The sequence below is a fragment of the Gordionus sp. m RMFG-2023 genome, chromosome 1, assembly GCF_954871325.1.
Source record: "Gordionus sp. m RMFG-2023 chromosome 1, tfGorSpeb1-WG-v2, whole genome shotgun sequence".
Classification (NCBI taxonomy): Eukaryota; Metazoa; Nematomorpha; class Gordioida; order Chordodea; family Parachordodidae; genus Gordionus; species Gordionus sp. m RMFG-2023.
In genome coordinates, this window is record NC_088775.1 from 25,121,066 (window position 1) to 25,143,002 (window position 21,937).

Sequence of the window (21,937 nt, forward strand, 5' to 3'; positions counted from 1 at the left end):
TTTGAGAGTATAAATGTTTACATAAATAAAACAAACCAAGTACAAAACAAAAATTAGTTTGAATTTTAAATATAATGTTAAATTCACAAAATGGAACGAAATTGCGTAAAAAAAGGTATTATAATTGGTTGATAGAAATGAATAAGTAATAAATGAGTTTAAAATGAAACGCTATAAATATACTTTACAGTTATCATGGATTTGTTCATCTTATTTTTTCGTCATTAAATTACATTACTAAAACTATTTGTTTTTAAAGGCACCACCAACCCTTCCGCTTTCCCTATTTTCATCCGCATTCGTTGATTTCGTTAATTTATGGTAATCTATATATATATTAATTACGTGCCGTTTTTTATTTTTTGATTGATACAGATACGCCTCATCATACGCTTAACATGTTAACATGTCTCTTCATTACTATATTGTTTTACCTCCACTTATACGATAGCCATTAAAATTACCCTTACATCTGGTTAAAATAATAGGCCATTCCATGTCAAATCGATCAAAAAAGGCACATTTTCGGCCGACCCCTTTTAAAATTGTTAAAAATTACTGGAAATGTTTAGATAGGTAAAAAAATGAAAAAGCTGTTTATTTTATTTCTCTAACGCACCTGGTTTCCGAGATACAGAGCCTTAAAGGTACGAAAAATGAGAATTTTTGCCTCTGTAATTTTTAGATTGTTTAAATTTTTTTTAAGGAAGGCATGAATTCTATTAAAATGATTTTAAATGAAGGAAAATATATCGTCCTTTGTGATTCAAGGTAAAGTACAAGGATTTGGAAATATCCTTTTGCGATCAATTACAAGACACTTATAATTATTTAACTTAAGTAATTATATCGGAATCTCATTCATAATACAATTGCCATTCATTTATTCTTAAAATATTAATCCTCTACTTAACCGAGAGAAATTTATAGCCGCCCCACTTTTCGGATAGAGCAGCATCACAATATAAGAATTTCAAAAATATAATCAATCTTACCCACCATGAAGATGATTTCGGAATAAAAGCTGAGTCATTTATGGGCTACATCGCATGGCAAATCGGCATGTGACAAACAGTGGCCATGGCTAGTTTACAACAACCTGTTGATTAATAGATTTCTCCTATATTATGGAAGACGAATAAGAGAAAGAGCTAATAATTTTAGAAGAGTATAATAAAGCTCATACAATATCAGAAGCGCAAATTTTATATTTTTATTCAAATTCAACAGAATCGCAAATATTAAATATAGCATTTCACTCGTCTCTGTTTAATGGCGATTTCCAGGTTTACCCAAGTTGGCCAGTTTACCCTCTGATTTTTCTTGTCCATTTTTGACGGTTTTGAGTATCAATATTTGTAAGATTCATTTTTCTCATACCCTCCGCTATCACCTTTATCCACGCCATCTTGGACCTTCCTCTAACTCTTGATCCTCCTACTTTCATCAAGGTAATCTCTACCCATCTTTTGTCTTACATATCACATGCCCAAACCATCTTAGTCTATTTCTTCGCATTAATACTCCAATCACTTCTATACCCATTCTTGCTCGCAATTCCTTGCTAGTTTTTCTCTCAGAGATAACCCACACATCCATCTAATCATCCTCATCTCCGTTCTTTCCAATTTGGCTTTATAGACCGCTTTAATTTATGTTTCGCCGTCATAAACTAAACAACTCCTTACACAGCTTACATAAACTTTCTCCTTTAACTTTAGATAAACTTTTTTATTTGTTAGAATATACGACATTTCTCTGAACTTCTTCATGCTTGTCTGAACCCTTGCAACAACATCAGATTCTAAACCACCATCTGCGTTTAGCATATCACCCAAATAGCAAAACTTTTTTACTTTTCCCAGAGTTAACCCATTGCCAATATCCAAACCACCATTTTCTAAGTTTAACCCTTTTATGAATATTTTAACATCAGACTTCCTTTTTCCCGCTACATCTTCTATGCACTCTGGGTAATCGAGTGACAAGGATCCCCGATTCGTTAAATCTGTATTAGCCATTATTATTTACCAAACCTGAACCGTTAAAAAATTTGTCACTTGAATCGAATCTTGTTAAATGCCTGTGAATCGGTTTGAACCTTTTTGTAAAAGAGATGGTTGACCAGCAGTAAGAAACTTTAATACGGAGTTTGAAAAACCCTATAACTTTATTACATGATCAAACATAATTATATTATAAAGCAAAATATATTAAATTAACATAAAAGGAAAAGTAACAAATTAAAAAGAAAAATTAAAATAAACTAAAAGTAGCAAAAAAATTATTTACTCAAAAATTAACGACTGAAAATTCTATAAACAATCTATATATATCTTTTTCTTTTAAAATTATTATCTTCGAAATATACTCATTTACATAGTCTTTAAACATTTTTTATTTTTATTATTCGTTTGAATGGTATTCATTTACATATTACAACACCCTTCCACTTAAATTACCATTCTGCAAACGACCAACTTTCTTTCTATTTCGTCTTTACTGTTCGTCTTCTTCTTTTATGTACATCCCTTGTCTAGTATTCTTAGCTTCTATCGACTGTCTGTATCTGATTACCGCTTTATTGCCTTTGCCAAGTTTATTTCTTTTAATAACAGCTTGAAATTATCGAATCATATCTTCTGTTGCTTGTCAACCCCCCGATTAACGATTAGCTCTTTATCTCTGTAAGTTATTGACCAACCAGATTAACGCTTGCTTTTCAACGATTCACGATTGCTAAATCGATTGATATAGTCTTTCTTCACAACCTTTATTTCTTCTAAAGTTCTTTTTAAATTTTCTTGTTAAATTATTGTAATCTTTTCTTGTTTTCTAACGTCCTCTTGTAATTGGTTCTTTGCATCTAATTCTTGTAACCGTATCGATCTTTTAGACTTCAGGGCAGTGGCCCCTACACTTTCTGAGCGAATGAAGATACCCCATTGAAAAGTACCCCCCCCCCCTCGAAAAAATGATAATTATTTTATGACACCCATAAATTTCAAAGATAATTTTTATTGCATCAATTTTTAATATATAATATAAATAAAATGCAAAAAATATATAATTTATAAATATTATTTTTAAATTAACAATTTAGATAAATTAGGGAAAGAGAAAGCGAAAGAATTTATAATTTCATCAATATTTAATTGTTTAAATTAATTTTTCTCCATTGATAATATGGTTAAATTATTGAGAAATGAATCTTTCATGGTACTACGAAGTCTTGTTTTAATTAATTTAATTTTACTCATGACTCTTTCGGCAGTACATGAGGATGTAGGAATGGTTAATAAATATTTATATAAAATTCTTAAATTAGGGAAAGCAGAAAAATTTAAAAGTAGACGATAAAATAAATGAATAGTTTTTCCAATCTGAATCGTAAGTCCCTGATCATCAGAAAAAGCTAAATAATGTATTGGTAAAAATATTTTAATTAAATAAATTTACAATTCTCAGAATCTGACAAATCTTTAGATTCTTGAACCTCTCGGTCATGAGTAATAATTACATTCCCCATTTTGGCCATCTTATAAATATTTCTAAACTTCAACATTTCTTTGAAAATTTGACTTGAATTTAAATTGTAAAATTCACAGATATCTTCGATATCTTCTTTAATAATTAATTTTTCTTCCATTCCCTTTGGCGTAAAAAATGATGTTTGATGTAAAAATTTCATCGAATCATCATTAAATCTTTCGTTAAACTGCATAATAATCAAATCAAGTGCAGCATAAAACACACCTATTTTAAAGCTAAAAAACATTTCTATATTTAATGATGAAAGTATATATATACCTCTCCTTTTTGAATTGTAATGTTTGAAGTCTAGAACTTTCAAAATCAAAAGGTAGATTTCTCTCCTTCATAAAATCTTGTGCCTTTGAAAAAACATCCAAAAATTCGGTGTTATTATCTATTAGATTAAAAAATAATTAAGACAATAATTTATATTATACTTCTCAAATTAATCAAGCAATCTTTTGCCAATTGAATTTGATTTATAAAATCAAATTTTTCTATTCTAAAGACTATAGCACTAGCCATAGTGGAAGTGGCAGGATCTTCAGAATCCTTTAAATTTGTTAAAGCTACCCTCAAGGCATCATAAAGTAGAAAAAAATTTACAATAGCTTTATATGACGATAGCCTGCTTCTAGATAAAAAAAATATTTTAAATCTAAATAAATAAGGTACTAGTACCCCGAGTGGTATTCTTGTTGCGTAGAAATCGTTGCGATTTTTTCAGATCATTACACTGACATTTTTTGAGTACCTCATATCTTTTTACACCATTAAAATAGATATAAATCTCATCTAGTATTCCTAGAACATTTCCAAGTTCTTTAATTGATTGGCATAATTGAACAATGATTAAATTTAATCGATGACAATTACACCAAATAAAAGCTGCCTTTGGCGCCTCTGCTCTAATCAAGGCCTGCACATCATTGATTCTTCCACTCATGTTTGAGGCGCCATCATAACTTTGCCCAACTAGGAATTCAAGTGGTAAATTCATCGCCAAGTTTGGATATTATATTATGCTTAATATCGAGACCTGTGGTATTTCCCGTACAATATATATGTCAATCAGTCTTTCAACAGACTTCGGCATCTCACTATTTTCAACAAATCTTACCAAAGCTATTGCTTCTGATTTCGAAACATCATATGTGCCATCAACTATGGTTGAAAAGCACCTGTTAAATGTAATCTCATTTTGAATTTTTTTATAACCATATTTTTCATGGTTTCAATGAGAATATTTATGTTATTATATGATAAAAGATTTGAATATAATTTCGTTTTTAATCCCTTATTTTTTTTATCCCTTTTTTCTTTCTTCATTTTGTTGTATATGTTGTGTTCCATATCAAATTAACTGAAGATTCAACCCGATCCCCTTCGATTTTTTTTAAAATTTGTATGATGGTAGTTTATACACTAACTAGTAAAAATATATAATTTTAATTCTCAAACTTCATGAGATATGGACATCTTTAGAAATGCGGAAATTCAAAAATACACTATATTTAATTTTAAATATCTCAAAAAGTAATTAAGCTAAAGACATGATTTAACTTTTGTTAAATAGCTCTTTAATATGACATAAAATTTATTTTATTGAAAAAAAAGCCTATTATCAAAAACTGGAAATGGCTATAAAATAAAAATTGCTCTTTTTTTTCTTTTAAATTTTTTTTACAGATAGACATTATACTTCTTAATATTTGTGCAAAATCCTAGATTGGGACGAATACAGGGCCAAAAGTTATTAGACTTTAAATATAAGTAGTATGGCTTAAATCCTATATTATACCAAATATAGAGTAATTATTTTTTTAAAAAAGTGGGCAATATATGTGAATAATAGCATTAAAACTAAAATCCTAAAAAATCTGATTATTTTGCATTTATTAAATGTTAAAAAACTCAAAACAACATTTACCAAATTGTATTGTATTATTTTAAATATAACACATAAAACCTTGTAGAATAATTCCGAATGACGTTGCAAATAAAGTAATAGAATTTTATAATTTTGATGAAAACAGCAGACTTATGCCAGGTATGAATAATTTTATATCAATGAAATTTAATGGAAAAAAGAACCAAGTGCAAAAGAGATTAGTTTTATGTAATATAAAAGAATTATTTACCAATTTTAAAGAAATAAACAGTAATATAAATATAGGTTTTAGCAAGTTTGCTATCATGAGACCCAAAAACTGTATTTTAGCAGGCGGGTCTGGAACGCATACAATGTGCATCTGCACATTTTATCAAAATTTTAAGTTAATTATAATTGGTGGTAAATTAGATAAGTTAACTGCAAACCAGCATAACTCTCCATTTCCTCCCTTAAAAGATTATAAACACTACATTGCACAAAGTCTATGTAATCCAGCCCAGTCTTGCTGTTACTTCAGGAAATGCCATATGTGTCCCGGCACTTTGGAACTTAGAGAAAGATTACACTTATTATTTGATAATAATGCCATAGATTATATAACATTTAAACAATGGTTGTCAGCTTACCGTACTACATTTGAAACTTTAACAAAGTCCCCCAATGAATTTGTTGAGTATTTGATTGAAAAATTAAATATTTAATTCCTCATGCATTTATTTCTTCGTGACAATCTTCATTTTTTAAGTCATTAAAATCGAATTTGAGATGGGGAATATCTAATAATATCCGATTTTGCAGAGAACTACCCTTTTGTAGTTCAAGATCACGCTCAAGGTTTCCATTGGACTAATAATCAGGCAACATTTAATCCATTTATGATTTATTACCGCGAAGGCGATATAATCAAACATTTCAGTTACTTGATTATATCAGATTGTCTCAAACAAAATACTTGTTCCTTTCATTTATTTCAAATAAAATTAATTATATTCTTGTAAGAAAGATTTGATAAAATTTCAATAATATTTTATTTTTCTGATGGAGCTGTTACCCGGTATAAAAACAAAAAAAACTTTGTAAACCTCTACAACCATTATAATGATTTTGGGATCAAGGCACGATAGTTTAGGGAGAATTACTAAGAGGTTGGCGGCTAAAGCAAGCCTGCAACGTCCTCATGAAAATCATGTAATAACTCCTATTGACTTACATTAATTATGCGAGATACAATATCCTGGGAATTAATTATATATTTGTTAGCAACGTAGAATATTTAAGAATGGAAATCAATCTTGAAAATAGATTCTTAATGGCCAAATGAATTCCCGGGACACAAAAATATCATTCATTTATTCCAAGGGAAGGAAAAATGAAAGTCAAATTTTATTCTAATTCATTAGATTATTTAATTTATGATATTATTATATGTTTATTAGAATATTAATTTCCCATTAATTAGCTAATATAAATATTTTTACAATTATTTTCCTTCTAAAATACAATAGCTAAACATATGTGCTAAATATGACACAATGTCTACTAGTGATCTGCATAGGGCATAAATTTTCTAACACGGCTTATAAAAAAATATATCCGGCCCGATCCCAAACGAATTTTCTTTTTATTTGTTTCGTAAATTACTATACATTTGGTATAATATAGGATTTAAGCCATTATATTTAAAGTCTAATAACTTTTGGCCCTGTACTCGTCCCAATCTAGGATTTTGTACAAATATTAAGAAATGTCTATCTGTAAAAAAAAATTTAAAGAAAAAAAAAGAGCAATTTTTATTTTATAGCCATTTCCTGTTTTCTATTTCCGGTTTTTGGTAATATAATTTTTTTTCAATAAAATAAATTTTATATCATAATAAAGAGATATTCTAGAGCTATTTAATAAAATTAAAATCATGTCTTTAGCTTAATTACTTTTTGAGATATTTAAAATTAAATATAGTGTATTTTGGAATTTCCGCCTTTATAAAGATGGCCAATCTCATGAAGTAAACCGATTTGAAAAGTAAAATTTTACATTTTTAGTGTATATACTATAAACATGCAAATTTTTAAAAAAATCATAGGGGGTCGGGTCATATACATTATATCGTTAAAATTAAGCCCACCATGTCTTTTTCTAATGTGATCTATCCATTTATTATCTCTTATATTATGCGATTTTCAATTTTTAATTAGGCATTTTTATTTTTTTTGGTTAATATTTTTAGGCATATTTTAAAATTGGAAAAATAATTTATGACAAGAAATCTCAAATAGCAACCTAATTTACTAAACATTGACGAAAATTTCCGTCAATATATATTAAATTAAATATTAAGTGGGGGGGGGGGTCTTATTGTTACATTTATAAACCAGAAATCACTTGACCATGATGGATGTAACAAAACAGTAAAAGAATTAAATAATAAAAGAAAATTTTAAAAAAATTAAAAAAAAAAAAATTTTTTAAGTATCCCCACTTAAATTTACTGAAGCAGTTGCTTCGGACCCCCCCCCGTTGTCGGGGCCACTGCTAAGGGTTTTCTACGACAGTTGGCCCTTGCCGAGATATCGATTCTATTGTTTCTTTATCCTCACTTGATCTTTGTCTTAAGGTCTAAGGTAATCGCATCTAATCTAAAATAATCTATTGAATTACCTAAATTCTTTCTTAATTCCTAAAATATTTTCTTACTTTTCTCTTAATTACATCTTAAATTTATAATACATAGTCCAAATATACGAAATAAATTATATAATTATGTCAAATTCTACCACCTCTTTACCCTCAGCCTATACCCATATCTTTATTGAACCACCTGCCACATCATCTTTTGTCAACCATGTTTGAAGCTGAATTAAATCTATAAATCTCTTAATTCTAAATTACCAAAATATATATATCCTTTTATTTTTAAAAAAAAAACTATTTCGCCTGCACTTTTGGATGCTTCTATTTAATTTCTTCTATTTTACACAACTCACATCCGAAAAATCAATGAAGTCTAGTCATAATATTCGCACCCACGTTGTCAACCACTGAACTCTAATTATTATGATTTTCACAACCATGTCTTTGAACAACATATGAAATCTAATCATTATAATTTTTCGCACATTTTTTGTTGAAAAACAACTGATATATATATTTCTAACGCATGTTTTTCTTTTTGCTATTATTAGAATAATGTTGCATAATTGATCTCTATCTTATTAATGATTCAAAATAAATTCCGATCTCTAATTGAACTCTTTGTGGCATAAAATTTCTAATGATGAAAGCCATTTCTCTTTAAAGATCTTGGTTAATCAACACCTAATATTTTACTAAATACAGATCCTTAAATAAAAGTTAAACGTAAATCTTTAATAAGAATTTAATTACAACATCAACATATTATCTAACAATAAATATATATTGGTCTTAGGGTGCATTCACAGTAGAGAGCGACAGCGACACGGCAAACACGACACGACATTAAGCGACAGAGCAGCTGATGTGTCGTAAGCGACATAGCATTCATAGTAGTAGGCGGCAAACATATTTTTATTTTTTTTAAAAAATGGTGTAAATTACAACTTTAAAATTAATCCTCTTATATCGAGCAATGAAAAGACGCAGAAAAAATAACCTAAATGTTAGAAAAGAAGAGGAGGGTGAGTTCGTTATACTTTTCCCCAAACTTTTAAACAATCCTGAAAAGTTTTATAACTATATGAGATTAACTAAAGTATATATTTCATTGTTTAATCTAAATTTAAATTTTGTATTTAGAAAACCTTTTATTATATTTTAAGCCATATTAAATCAAGAATAGTGGTAAAAAAACCAATTTTATTAAAAATCCTACATCAGTAAAGGAAAAATTGATGATAACACTAAGGTTTATATTATTTATTTTATTTTATATAATCAAAATTGCTAGATATTTGGGAACAGGGTGTAGCTATCCTAGCCTAGCATATTCTTATAAAATGGAAATATCAACAATTCAACTAATAATTATCACAACATGTAATGCCATATTTGAAGTACTTGAAAATATTCATTTAAAACCACCAAATTTAAATGATTTGAAAATAATCGCTGATCAATTTGAGAAGTCTTGGAACTTCCCAAATTGTGTTGGAGCCATTGATGGCAAGCACATTGAATTTAGAAATCCTGCTAAATCTGGGAGCTTATATTATAATTATAAACAATATTTTTCCATAATCCTACAAGCTTTAGTTGATGGTAGAGGTAGATTCATGGTAATAGCTGTAGGCAGTTATGGCAGTGAATCAGATGGAGGTGTGTACTCCAATTCTTTATTATCAAAAATGATTGAGAATGGAGACATAGATATTCCACCTCCTAAAAAATTACCAAATTCAAATATTATTCTGCCACATGTTTTTGTTGCAGATGATGCCTACCCTCTAAAATATTATATTATGAAACCTTATAAAGGTAAATTATCACACATTCAAGAAAATTTTAACTATCGTCTTTCAAGGGCAAGAAGAATGGTGGAATGTACCTTCGGGATATTAGTATCTAAATGGCGAATTCTGAATCGAGCCTTGGATACGAATATTACCAACAGTGAATTAATTATCAAAACTTGTGCACTATTACACAATTTGGTGATTGAGAAAGACGTAGATCTCCGCCCCAAGAATACTCAAGATCCTAAACAAAATAATTATTTATGGAATCATCAATCTATAAAAAAAAACCCCTCAAAGGTTTCTAAAGATATCAGAGATGCCTTTTCTGAATATTTTTATAGTAACAAATTATCATGGCAATTATAACTCTATTATCAAATATATCTAAAAAAACTATTTTTATGATTTGTAATTATTTATTTAATAAAAAGAAAATATCTTGTGAAATTAAATTTTATTAATATAATAAATATGCAGCAAAACATTGATCCAAGAATTTATGATAATTATTAAAAAGAAAGTATATTGTGAGATTAAATTTTATTAATATAATAAATATGCAGCAAAACATTGATCCAAGAGTTTATGATAATTATTAAAAAGAAAGTATATTGTGAGATTAAATTTTTTTAATATAATAAATAAGCAATATTATTCTACATCACTATCAAAATTTAACAAAATATCACAAATAATTTTTATTAATTTTTTCTTTCCACTATCTGATCTTTTTGCCAGGGTCTGCTCAAGCATCACATTGATCCAAGAATTTGTTGATTTTCTGCTTTCTTTTATTCTTTCAATTTCAAGAACTTGCTCAAATAAATCTAGTTTAAAATAATAATATATTTACAAATGCAAATTACCTTGATCAATATCTCTCTTTTTAATTAACTTTTTGCCAGGTACATAAGATTCACTAGTTGATGGTGATGCTAAATATATAATATTATTATTTATATAAAATATAATCACCAACATTCCTAACATCTGTAGATTGACTCTGAATAGTCTCTACACATTCAATTTCAACAGCTATATAATAATAAAAATTTTAACAAAAATTAGTATATTTACCATCTTCATATTGGAAATTTCCACTCATCTGTTCAAACATTGCTCTAGCAATGCTTGCTTCACCAATATTAGGTATAAGAGGTTTTATTTTTTTCAGGTTGGTGTATTGTTTCCCAGATTCTATAGTGGGAATCAAAAAAGTTAAATTATTATAAAATTTCCAGGTGGGACTGTGATCAGCCCCTGACCCACTTTTTAAACATTTCAACTTTTTATGTTCCCTCAAAAAAGAATCTCTTAGATTCTTCCATGTAGATTTAGCTATCTCTACCGTAAAAGAAAAATATTTTAAATTAATATAATCTTTAATTACCTGTCTCAATACTATTTTCTGCTGCTATGGATTTCCATATGGAATTATTTTTCTGGGTATTTTTATACCCAATTGATCTTTTGTCATAAAGACAAGGGTAAAATCTAACAGAGTTGATCAACTCTTCTTTATTTATATCCTAAAAAATATATATATGATATTTTTATAATCAAGAATTTACTTGCAAATTTTGTATTTCGGCCATATTATAGTTTGTCGCTTTGAAAATAACAAAATGTTTTGTAATGTGATTTTTATGTTTAAGGGTGCATTCACAGTGGAGAGCGACAGCGACACGACAAAATACAAATATGTGTAAATACCAATGACTATTCATAGTGAGATTTTGCGACGCGACTATCCCGCCAAATTTGTCGCATTAAACATAAAAATCACATTACAAAACATTTTGTTATTTTCAAAGCGACAAACTATAATATGGCCGAAATACAAAATTTGCAAGTAAATTTTTGATTATAAAAATATCATATATATATTTTTTAGGATATAAATAAAGAAGAGTTGATCAACTCTGTTAGATTTTACCCTTGTCTTTATGACAAAAGATCAATTGGGTATAAAAATACCCAGAAAAATAATTCCATATGGAAATCCATAGCAGCAGAAAATAGTATTGAGACAGGTAATTAAAGATTATAATAATTTAAAATATTTTTCTTTTACAGTAGAGATAGCTAAATCTACATGGAAGAATCTAAGAGATTCTTTTTTGAGGGAACATAAAAAGTTGAAATGTTCAAAAATTGGGTCAGGGGCTGATCACAGTCCCACCTGGAAATTTTATAATAATTTAACTTTTTTGATTCCCACTATAGAATCTGGGAAACAATACACCAACCTGAAAAAAATAAAACCTCTTATACCTAATATTGGTGAAGCAAACATTGCTACAGATGAGTGGAAATTTCCAATATGAAGATGGTAAATATACTAATTTTTGTTAAAATTTTTATTATTATATAGCTGTTGAAATTGAATGTGTAGAGACTAGTCAGAGTCAGTCTACAGATGTTAGGAATGATGGTGATTATATTTTATATAAATAATAATATTATATATTTAGCATCACCACCAACTAGTGAATCTTATGTACCTGGCAAAAAGTTAATTAAAAAGAGAGATATTGATCAAGGTAATTTGCATTTGTAAATATATTATTATTTTAAACTAGATTTATTTGAGCAAGTTCTTGAAATTGAAAGAATAAAAGAAAGCAGAAAATCAACAAATTCTTGGATCAATGTGATGTTTGAGCAGACCCTGGCAAAAAGATCAGATAGTGGAAAGAAAAAATTAATAAAAATTATTTGTGATATTTTGTTAAATTTTGATAGTGATGTAGAATAATATTGCTTATTTATTATATTAAAAAAATTTAATCTCACAATATACTTTCTTTTTAATAATTATCATAAACTCTTGGATCAATGTTTTGCTGCATATTTATTATATTAATAAAATTTAATCTCACAATATACTTTCTTTTTAATAATTATCATAAATTCTTGGATCAATGTTTTGCTGCATATTTATTATATTAATAAAATTTAATTTCACAAGATATTTTCTTTTTATTAAATAAATAATTACAAATCATAAAAATAGTTTTTTTAGATATATTTGATAATAGAGTTATAATTGCCATGATAATTTGTTACTATAAAAATATTCAGAAAAGGCATCTCTGATATCTTTAGAAACCTTTGAGGGTTTTTTTTATAGATTGATGATTCCATAAATAATTATTTTGTTTAGGATCTTGAGTATTCTTGGGGCGGAGATCTACGTTTTCTTTCTCAATCACCAAATTGTGTAATAGTGCACAAGTTTTGATAATTAATTCACTGTTGGTAATATTCGTATCCAAGGCTCGATTCAGAATTCGCCATTTAGATACTAATATCCCGAAGGTACATTCCACCATTCTTCTTGCCCTTGAAAGACGATAGTTAAAATTTTCTTGAATGTGTGATAATTTACCTTTATAAGGTTTCATAATATAATATTTTAGAGGGTAGGCATCATCTGCAACAAAAACATGTGGCAGAATAATATTTGAATTTGGTAATTTTTTAGGAGGTGGAATATCTATGTCTCCATTCTCAATCATTTTTGATAATAAAGAATTGGAGTACACACCTCCATCTGATTCACTGCCATAACTGCCTACAGCTATTACCATGAATCTACCTCTACCATCAACTAAAGCTTGTAGGATTATGGAAAAATATTGTTTATAATTATAATATAAGCTCCCAGATTTAGCAGGATTTCTAATTTCAATGTGCTTGCCATCAATGGCTCCAACACAATTTGGGAAGTTCCAAGACTTCTCAAATTGATCAGCGATTATTTTCAAATCATTTAAATTTGGTGGTTTTAAATGAATATTTTCAAGTACTTCAAATATGGCAGTACATGTTGTGATAATTATTAGTTGAATTGTTGATATTTCCATTATAAGAATATGCTAGGCTAGGATAGCTACACCCTGTTCCCAAATATCTAGCAATTTTGATTATATAAAATAAAATAAATAATATAAACCTTAGTGTTATCATCAATTTTTCCTCTACTGATGTAGGATTTTTAATAAAATTGGTTTTTTTACCACTATTCTTGATTTAATATGGCTTAAAATATAATAAAAGGTTTTCTAAATACAAAATTTAAATTTAGATTAAACAATGAAATATATACTTTAATTAATCTCATATAGTTATAAAACTTTTCAGGATTGTTTAAAAGTTTGGGGAAAAGTATGGCGAACTCACCCTCCTCTTCTTTTCTAACATTTAGGTTATTTTTTCTGCGTCTTTTCATTGCTCGATATAAAAGGATTAATTTTAAAGTTGTAATTGACACCATTTTTTAAAAAAAATAAAAATATGTTTGCCGCCTACTACTATGAATGCTGTGTCGCTTACGACACATCAGCTGCTCTGTCGCTTAATGTCGTGTCGTGTTTGTCGTGTCGCTGTCGCTCTCTACTGTGAATGCACCCTTAGTCTCTAATCTTATTCTCTGAATTTTTTAAATTATCGTATCTTTAGGCAAACTATTTGTATTCGAGTCTATAATTTTAATCTTCGCATATTTTCAATTATAATATATTTTTACCTGGGATGTGAACCCTTCGACAAAAAAAAGGGTCCCGGTTCGGGTAGGTTCAGGGAACATAAAAATAATGACTCAAAATAATATTTTTTTAAAATTCATTTATTATTATACTTCAATATATACATATTCATAATTTACAAATGAAAAATTTAAAAATAAAATATGTATTTTAAATAATTTATTCTCGCACAATCATAATATCTTCTAAAATATCACTTGAGATTTCCACGTAAAGTAGACAATATATTTCAAAGATGAAAATTCACGTTCTACCCTTACCTAAAATAGATACTTATCTTTATAAAATTATTGTACTTTTATCGCCGGTACAGCCATGAAGATTCTAGATAAGATATATAATTCTGAATATATTGAAGAATTTTCTTCCCAGAATTTTAAAATATTTATATCCTTATTTATTCTCTTAACTTCTGAGAACTTTACTATTAAAGATGCAATAGGCATTTTTTGATCCTCTTTTCTATAATGATAATTTGATTTTTTTTTCCCTATCTAAAAGTAAAATTTCAAGATCATCAATGTTGCTATCATTATTATTATTATCACTACAACCAATAGGTATTGTGGTAGCCTCCAATATATTGTAAATAATGGAGTTTGGCTTATGCCATAAATCCTTAAGATGGTCTTTAGCCATAAGTCTTTGCTCAATACTCAATAAAACTTGATATCGAGGGTCTAAATATCTAGAAGCATATACAACACTATTTTGCAAATATTGGTGCTCTCGAATTTTCATGTTTTCTACCATTTCGTATAAAAAGGACTAAATTTTTCTAAATCTAATCGGCATCTAATCCATATGCCTTATAATCAAATAAACATAATTGTTCTGATTGTAATCTTAATATTGTTATTTTTAAATGAACTATTACACTAGTAAGGTCATTTATTTGGCACCAATCATATTCCGACAAAACGACTTCACATGCTCCTATAATAAAATCATTACAGAAATCTTTCAAACTTAATAATCGTTCTAGCATCATACAAATTGAGGACCAACGTGTTGTGCATTATCATTTAAATTAAAATATTATTACCTGTACTAAAAAATAATTCTTTTCAAAATAATCAATTTATTTCTATGACATAGCATATTAATAAATTTACATAATAAAATATTATTACACTGGAAAATAATTTATGATATCAATCTATAGATAAAATGAAAGTCCAGGAAGAAAATTGGAAGAAAAACGCGAAGATAAAATAAATGATTCCACAAAAAAAGTTAATAAAATTTAAAAAAATTTATATTATTTTTAAAAAAATATTTTTATTTTTTAAATTTTTTATGACATCTAGAACCCTTGGACCCTCCATTTAAAAAGGGTCCGGAGCCAAAATTCGAAGGGTTCGGGTTCACATCCCTGATTTTTACAAATAAATTTATTTAATCTCCACATTTTATGTTCCTTTTTCTTTATCATAATTATCTCCAGTGATCAATTATTTATTAACTTTTAAAATCTAAATTATCGTCTCAGTTAGATTCAATTGGTTTCTAGTTTACCTGTAACTTCTAAATATAAAATTCATAAATTATTACCTTTAAATAACTATAACATAAACTTATTTATCTTACCTACTATGAATGCTACCTTTATACTTCTTTGTTTTCATTTTAGCTAATCATATTGGTACACCATTTTGAACTTAACCTTATTTACAACAATCCGAAATCTAAATGAGCTATAGTAAAATAATTTTTTTCCTTTTCTAAAATTTGAGTTAAATAACTCTAAATATTTTTCTTATCCAAAGTAAATTTAATTTTAAACCATATATTTTTTTCTTCTTTTAAATGAAATCCTAAATTTATAATACTTAGGCAAATTTACTCAACTATAATTATGTCACATGCCGCCGTCCCTTTACACTCAATATAACTTAGACCCCTACCTTCATTGAACCATTTGCCTGTAATCGTTTTTTAGCTATTAATCTTCATCTTTTATCAACCATGTCAAATGCTAAATTTATACTTTATACTGCCATTGTGCAAATTTTATCATACTTTATGTACTGGACGCGTAAGTTTTTCCAAGAAAATCCAAATTCTTATTGATTTTTTAATACTTTCTAAGTTTTAGTTTTTCGAAATCTCTTAGATTTTTTTTAAAAAAATCAGTAAACTCAGTATTTTTAATCCATGAAATAAATTTTAACCGCTCTAGCATTTAATCCTAAGGAAATAATATAAGTCGTTATTCAGCATATAAGCATATGAATTAAGAATTGAATGTAATATATAAAATTTACTTTTTATTGCAAAAAGCCCATATTAATTTGTAAAATATGAGGGAGGGGGGAGGGATAAATTTATTGATTAAAAACTGGAGCCAAAATGCCCCTTGCACACTTAACACCATGAGTAAAAGAGAACTGGAAGAAATTGCCAAGTTATTTTTTCTATCACATCAATAAAGATAGCATTTAGGCCTCGATAAAATATTCACTGTAAGGGGTTGGTGATAAAAGCTTCGTTAAAAAATATTCGCCATTTAAGTTTTGCGATAAAAGCTTTACAATGTATTTGCTCAAAGTCTTCGCGGTTCAAGTTTGGCGATCGATATTTTCGCTATAAATGTTTAGCAGAATTGATCTAGCGATATCACCTTCGCAATAAATAACATTCACGATAATTTTCAATGAATGTATGATACTCAACAAATAAAAGGGAAAAAAGAATATCTGTTTAAAAAAAATGGTATCAATGCATCTGATAAAAATTAAAACGAAAGATAAAATAATATAACATGAAATTATATAATTCCGTCAAGCATCGGAAGATTAAAAATAAATCATCTCACCTTGATAAATTAGTTATTTTGTCCAAATTTCCCAAATTTAAATAGATGTTTTTATATTAATGGTAAACAATTTTTTTTGAATATAATGCATACTTTTGTAAAGCTTAATCAAAAATCCCAAAGAAAGAGCTGATCTCAAGGCCTTGATGGTAAGTTTGATCTCTTTATATAAATAATTTGTATAAACTTTGCAAAGCTCAATGACGATCTTCATATTTTAAATCAATATCGAAGTTTGGTTTGTATGTTTTGTGTATAGCCTTAAGAGTTTTTTTTGCATTTAAAAAGGAACACTAGGCTACGTGACTAATTAAGAACTGTTATCACATTTAAACAGATATAGGATTAGAGCAATGGATTTTTCTAAATCTAGGATTAAAAAACAATTATTACAAAATTTTTTTAATATTCAAAAAAAAAATATATATAATATTTTTATAAATTTTTACCAGGAGCATCCTTTTGTCCAAAAGAACTTAGACGCCGACGTGGACATAGGTCAATGGGTAACATCTTTCGCCAACATAAATTCGAATGTCGTTAATATCACTTGAATAAATATATTTAACCCTCCCAACTAAAACACATGGTTCTTTTTCAGAAACTAACCTTTCATCTTTTTCGTTGTTAAAAAAAGGAACTAACAAATTGGGGATTCTAAATCAAAGTTTCGATTTGGATAAAAATATTTTGTTTTGGCGCGAAATTGTTACTCGCTTAATAACAAGCGATACCTTAATGGGTTGATTTTGTATATTACCTTAAATCGGTGGAGTACCATTCAGACTTGGAACACAATAAAATGCATTTTTAATTTATAAAATAAAATCTACAATCGTTGAATATACGACCTAGATAACTGGGTGAAATTATTGTTGTTTTTTTGACACATAAATATATTTATTTATTTTTGTTATTTAAATTAAGAATACATTACCACTATATTTTTTATAGTGATCATTTTTTTCATAAGTCGTGATTGACATGCCGATCGCCAATATATATTTTTTTATCATTACATTTTATGTCGTCCAAAAATTATTTATTGCTAAACCAACGAGAATTTGAAAAGTTAAATTATGAATTTTAAATTGTTGAAATTTATCTCTGAGGCAATTAATTCTATTAATGTTTTTTTTTAAATGTGCCAACCAAAATCATTTTTCGATCTTTTTTTTACAAAATCATTTAAGTTATTATTTTATAATACGTTTCTGTTTTTACGTCATGGAATCCCTAAAATATTTTTTGTTTAAAATTTAATAATAATTTATGTATTATTATACACAATATATAATGTATCATGATAGATTAAACTTTATATTCCATTTTTAAATATACGTAATTATTTAAAATTTAGTTAAGTTATATTTTTACTTTATATACGCGCTATCGATTGAAAAATTATTGAATTGTGATTTTCTGCAAATTTCCGACGTCTATAAATTTTACAACAATAAATTTGTTAATTTATTACGTTTTATTCTTTTTTTATATAGATTATTAACACAAACCATATGTCGCAAGACTTGTATCGTTTATTATTATTGAATACTTAAATTATTGAATTTATATAATGGTTAGAATGATATTATATATACCTATATTGTGTAGTCTAATTCGATATCATTTTATCTTAAAAAAATATATATATATTAATGGGTGTTTAATCGGTCTGTTTGTTTATACAAAATTTTATTTGCCAAGAAGTAAATAAAGAATCATTGTTCATTATTAATATAAATTTGCGAAACTTATTCTACAGTAAGTATACATCTCCACCATTATAGACTTGTTTAGAGCCGGAAGGCATTTTAAAATTGTTTAGACGGGACCTACATTTTATTATTACATGATTTTTATAAATTATTCTATATAATAATATAAGTTAAATAAGAAAATAAATGAGCAACAGGTTTATTGTTTTATTTCAAATGGGAATTCCTATCTTTAAATGTAAATTAGAAAAGTGAATCAGGTTTTGATTGATTTACATTATTTTATAACTCATTATTAAAGGATTCAATTGGCCTTAAAATAATAAATGAAGAATCAACAGATTAGCAATAATATCCATTAGCAAGGCAAATTATAGAGATAATATCGTTGTTAGATAAACTATCCTACCACAAAGAGGATCAGTTAATCATTTTGAAAATTTAAATCGAGAATTTCCTTGGGATAACTTAAAATATTGTCAAAACAATCGGAGAAGGCTTTTTACCTGAGAAAAGGAAAACCGAAACTTTTCGATAAAATCCGAGAGAAGAGGTTCTCTAATAATTTTATTGTTAAAAGGCAACCATTAATAAAGTTTTAATGCTCTTCTAAATAAAATTTTAAGATAATGTATGATATATTTACTTCAAAAAAGAAACGCGTTACTTGTTACGTCTGAAAGAAAGAACTCGTTAACGTTGCTCATTGCAATGTGAAAATGAATGCGCGTTACTGGCTATTCAAAAAAGTAACAGATTATTTGTTACTTAAAAAACAAAATATTATATACAAAGAAAATATTTTTTCCTATATATATAATACATATAAAATTATGCAAAAAATAATATATGATATCTATTTATAATAATTTTTTTAATATATAATTTATAAATAAAATAATATATTAAAAGATAAGATATTTTGTAAAAATTTTATTTATTTTTAACTGCAATTGATTTTTACAATTTTGTTTAGATAAACAAGAGTGCTTAGTTTTAAACACACGTTCAACTGGCGCAAAGGATGGAAGAATTGTATTATATTAAATAAATAAAAACTGGAAAAAGCTAAGTTCATCGTCAAAAGAATCTTCATTATTTTAAAATCTTTATTTGAAAATAATCAATACGTGTGTTTTTTTAAAGGAATCAAGTCTTCCTTTTTTTGTCAAGATCTTTTATCAAACTGGAAAAAGCTAAGTTCATCGTCAAAAGAATCTTCATTATTTTAAAATCTTTATTTGAAAATAATCAATACGTGTTTTTTTTTAAGGAATCAAGTCTTCCTTTTTTTGTCAAGATCTTTTATCAAACAGGAAATAAGTTTAGACTTCCTTTGCTGATATCGAGTTTTACGAGGGCCAATCTGATTTAAATATGCTGATAATATATATTCAATTCAAATAAAATATTATCAAAATATAAATTGTGAACAATACTTAATATACCTTTATCTTTGTCTTGCAGAATCATTAATAAGTCGCTTACAAAATGAAATTATTTAAATCCATTTTTTAAATATTATAATAGTTATCGAGGGAGTGTGATTTCCCGAACGCATTTTTTTCTTCTCTCTCTAAAATCGAAAGAGTCGTAGTAAGGAACAGGTTCCATAACCTAAAATCATTACCATACAATATTTATCTAATCAATATCTTGATATCTGTAATATGGATTCATCACAAGATTCGTCAAATTTGTGGCCATTCTCTTTAATAAGACTATTAATTTCAAGGATAGACAGTTTAATCAGATATTCCATTTTTTCCTTAAAAATGCACAGTTTGGAGGATGCCCATGTTTAATCCACAATTGAGGTAAAATATTGAGTTGACACAATTTACACTTATAAACTGTTTCATTGGTGTAAAAAATGTTTCATATTAGAGTCAATGCAGGCTTTACTCATCTTCATTTGAGGAAAATGTACAATTTGTATAATCTCTATAAAATAAAATAGTATTAATAAGAATATAAATTTACATACATTGATTGATTCTATATTAATTAAATCAACAACAAAAATTTAAAATAAAAATGAAGAAATTTGTTGATTGATGTATTCGTTTTAAATTATTTATAAAATCTAAAAAAATAAATAAAAGTAATTTTATAATACAATAAAATTAGTTATTCCTATTTTAAAGAAATGTTTGAAGCAGTGTCTATTTGACCGGTCAAATATGATTCGGTCAATTGGTCAATATTTGAACGGTCAATTATGGTCAAATTCAAATAAATGTTTTTTAAGATAATATTAATTTTATATATAATAGTAAAAAATATGTAATATTGAATTATATTTAAATTCTATATTAATCTTTCGCTCTCTATGGCAGAGTCTTGCTCTGATTTATATTCAATATTATAATTTTCTTTAATATTTTAATCAATCTTGGTTATGATATACTATTACCAATTTTCCTTTTGTCGAGATATTCAATAGATTTCTTTTTTTCGTGTGAATATTACCCCAAACCGATTAATTTCCTTCTGAGAAAGAAGTAAACTAGGAATTGTTAGTAAGATATTAGAAACTTTTCTTAATTCTCAAGGTGGGAAAAGCCCATTCTAACAACTTAGGCCAAAATCGGATTGTTTTTTCCACATATTTTGGTTATTAAATATACCGCCGCTTTTACTTCTGATTTATGATATCACTTAAAATATTTTGATTAACATTACCTTGTAAAATTCCTATTTCTGTATTTTATCACATGCTTCATAAACTCACTGATAATAAGATGTCCCCCCACCCTTATATTGGGGATTTATTATGATCAGCATTGTGAGCACATTTGATTTTTTTTATTTAGGTGGAAAGATTATAAAATTTTTCCAAATGAAGTATCTCGTTTTTTATTTCGGCCAAAATACATTTATACCTTTGGATTTACAATAAGATAGCTAAATATTAAAGATAAGTTAAATTTTAAATTTTTCGTCCAAAATATTTCTTCATTTAATATATTGTTAATTTCTTTCGGACA

General features: G+C 27.1%; 2 protein-coding genes across 4 annotated transcripts in view; both read left to right on the forward strand.

The window, feature by feature from the left end:
• LOC135922492 (dual specificity mitogen-activated protein kinase kinase 1-like) overlaps positions 1-18,392 on the forward strand; it is a 39,933-nt gene extending 21,541 nt beyond the window's left edge. For 2 of the 3 annotated variants that reach the window (XM_065456854.1, XM_065456855.1), the window contains 3 exons: positions 260-321; positions 17,333-17,378; positions 17,682-18,392. In XM_065456854.1, coding sequence (XP_065312926.1) covers positions 260-321; positions 17,333-17,378; positions 17,682-17,783 — 210 coding nt within the window. In that variant the 3' untranslated portion in view covers positions 17,784-18,392. The remainder of the gene's footprint in view (positions 1-259; positions 322-17,332; positions 17,379-17,681) is intronic. The other variant, XM_065456856.1, reaches the window with a different exon arrangement.
• On the forward strand, positions 11,627-12,404 carry LOC135922449 (transcription factor Adf-1-like). The gene is made up of 5 exons (XM_065456822.1): positions 11,627-11,713; positions 11,756-11,894; positions 11,938-12,193; positions 12,236-12,295; positions 12,336-12,404. The coding sequence occupies exons 1-3, from the start codon at positions 11,690-11,692 to the stop codon at positions 12,186-12,188; spliced, it is 414 nt and encodes a 137-aa protein (XP_065312894.1). The 5' UTR covers positions 11,627-11,689; the 3' UTR covers positions 12,189-12,193; positions 12,236-12,295; positions 12,336-12,404.
• Positions 18,393-21,937: the final 3,545 nt, after the last annotated feature.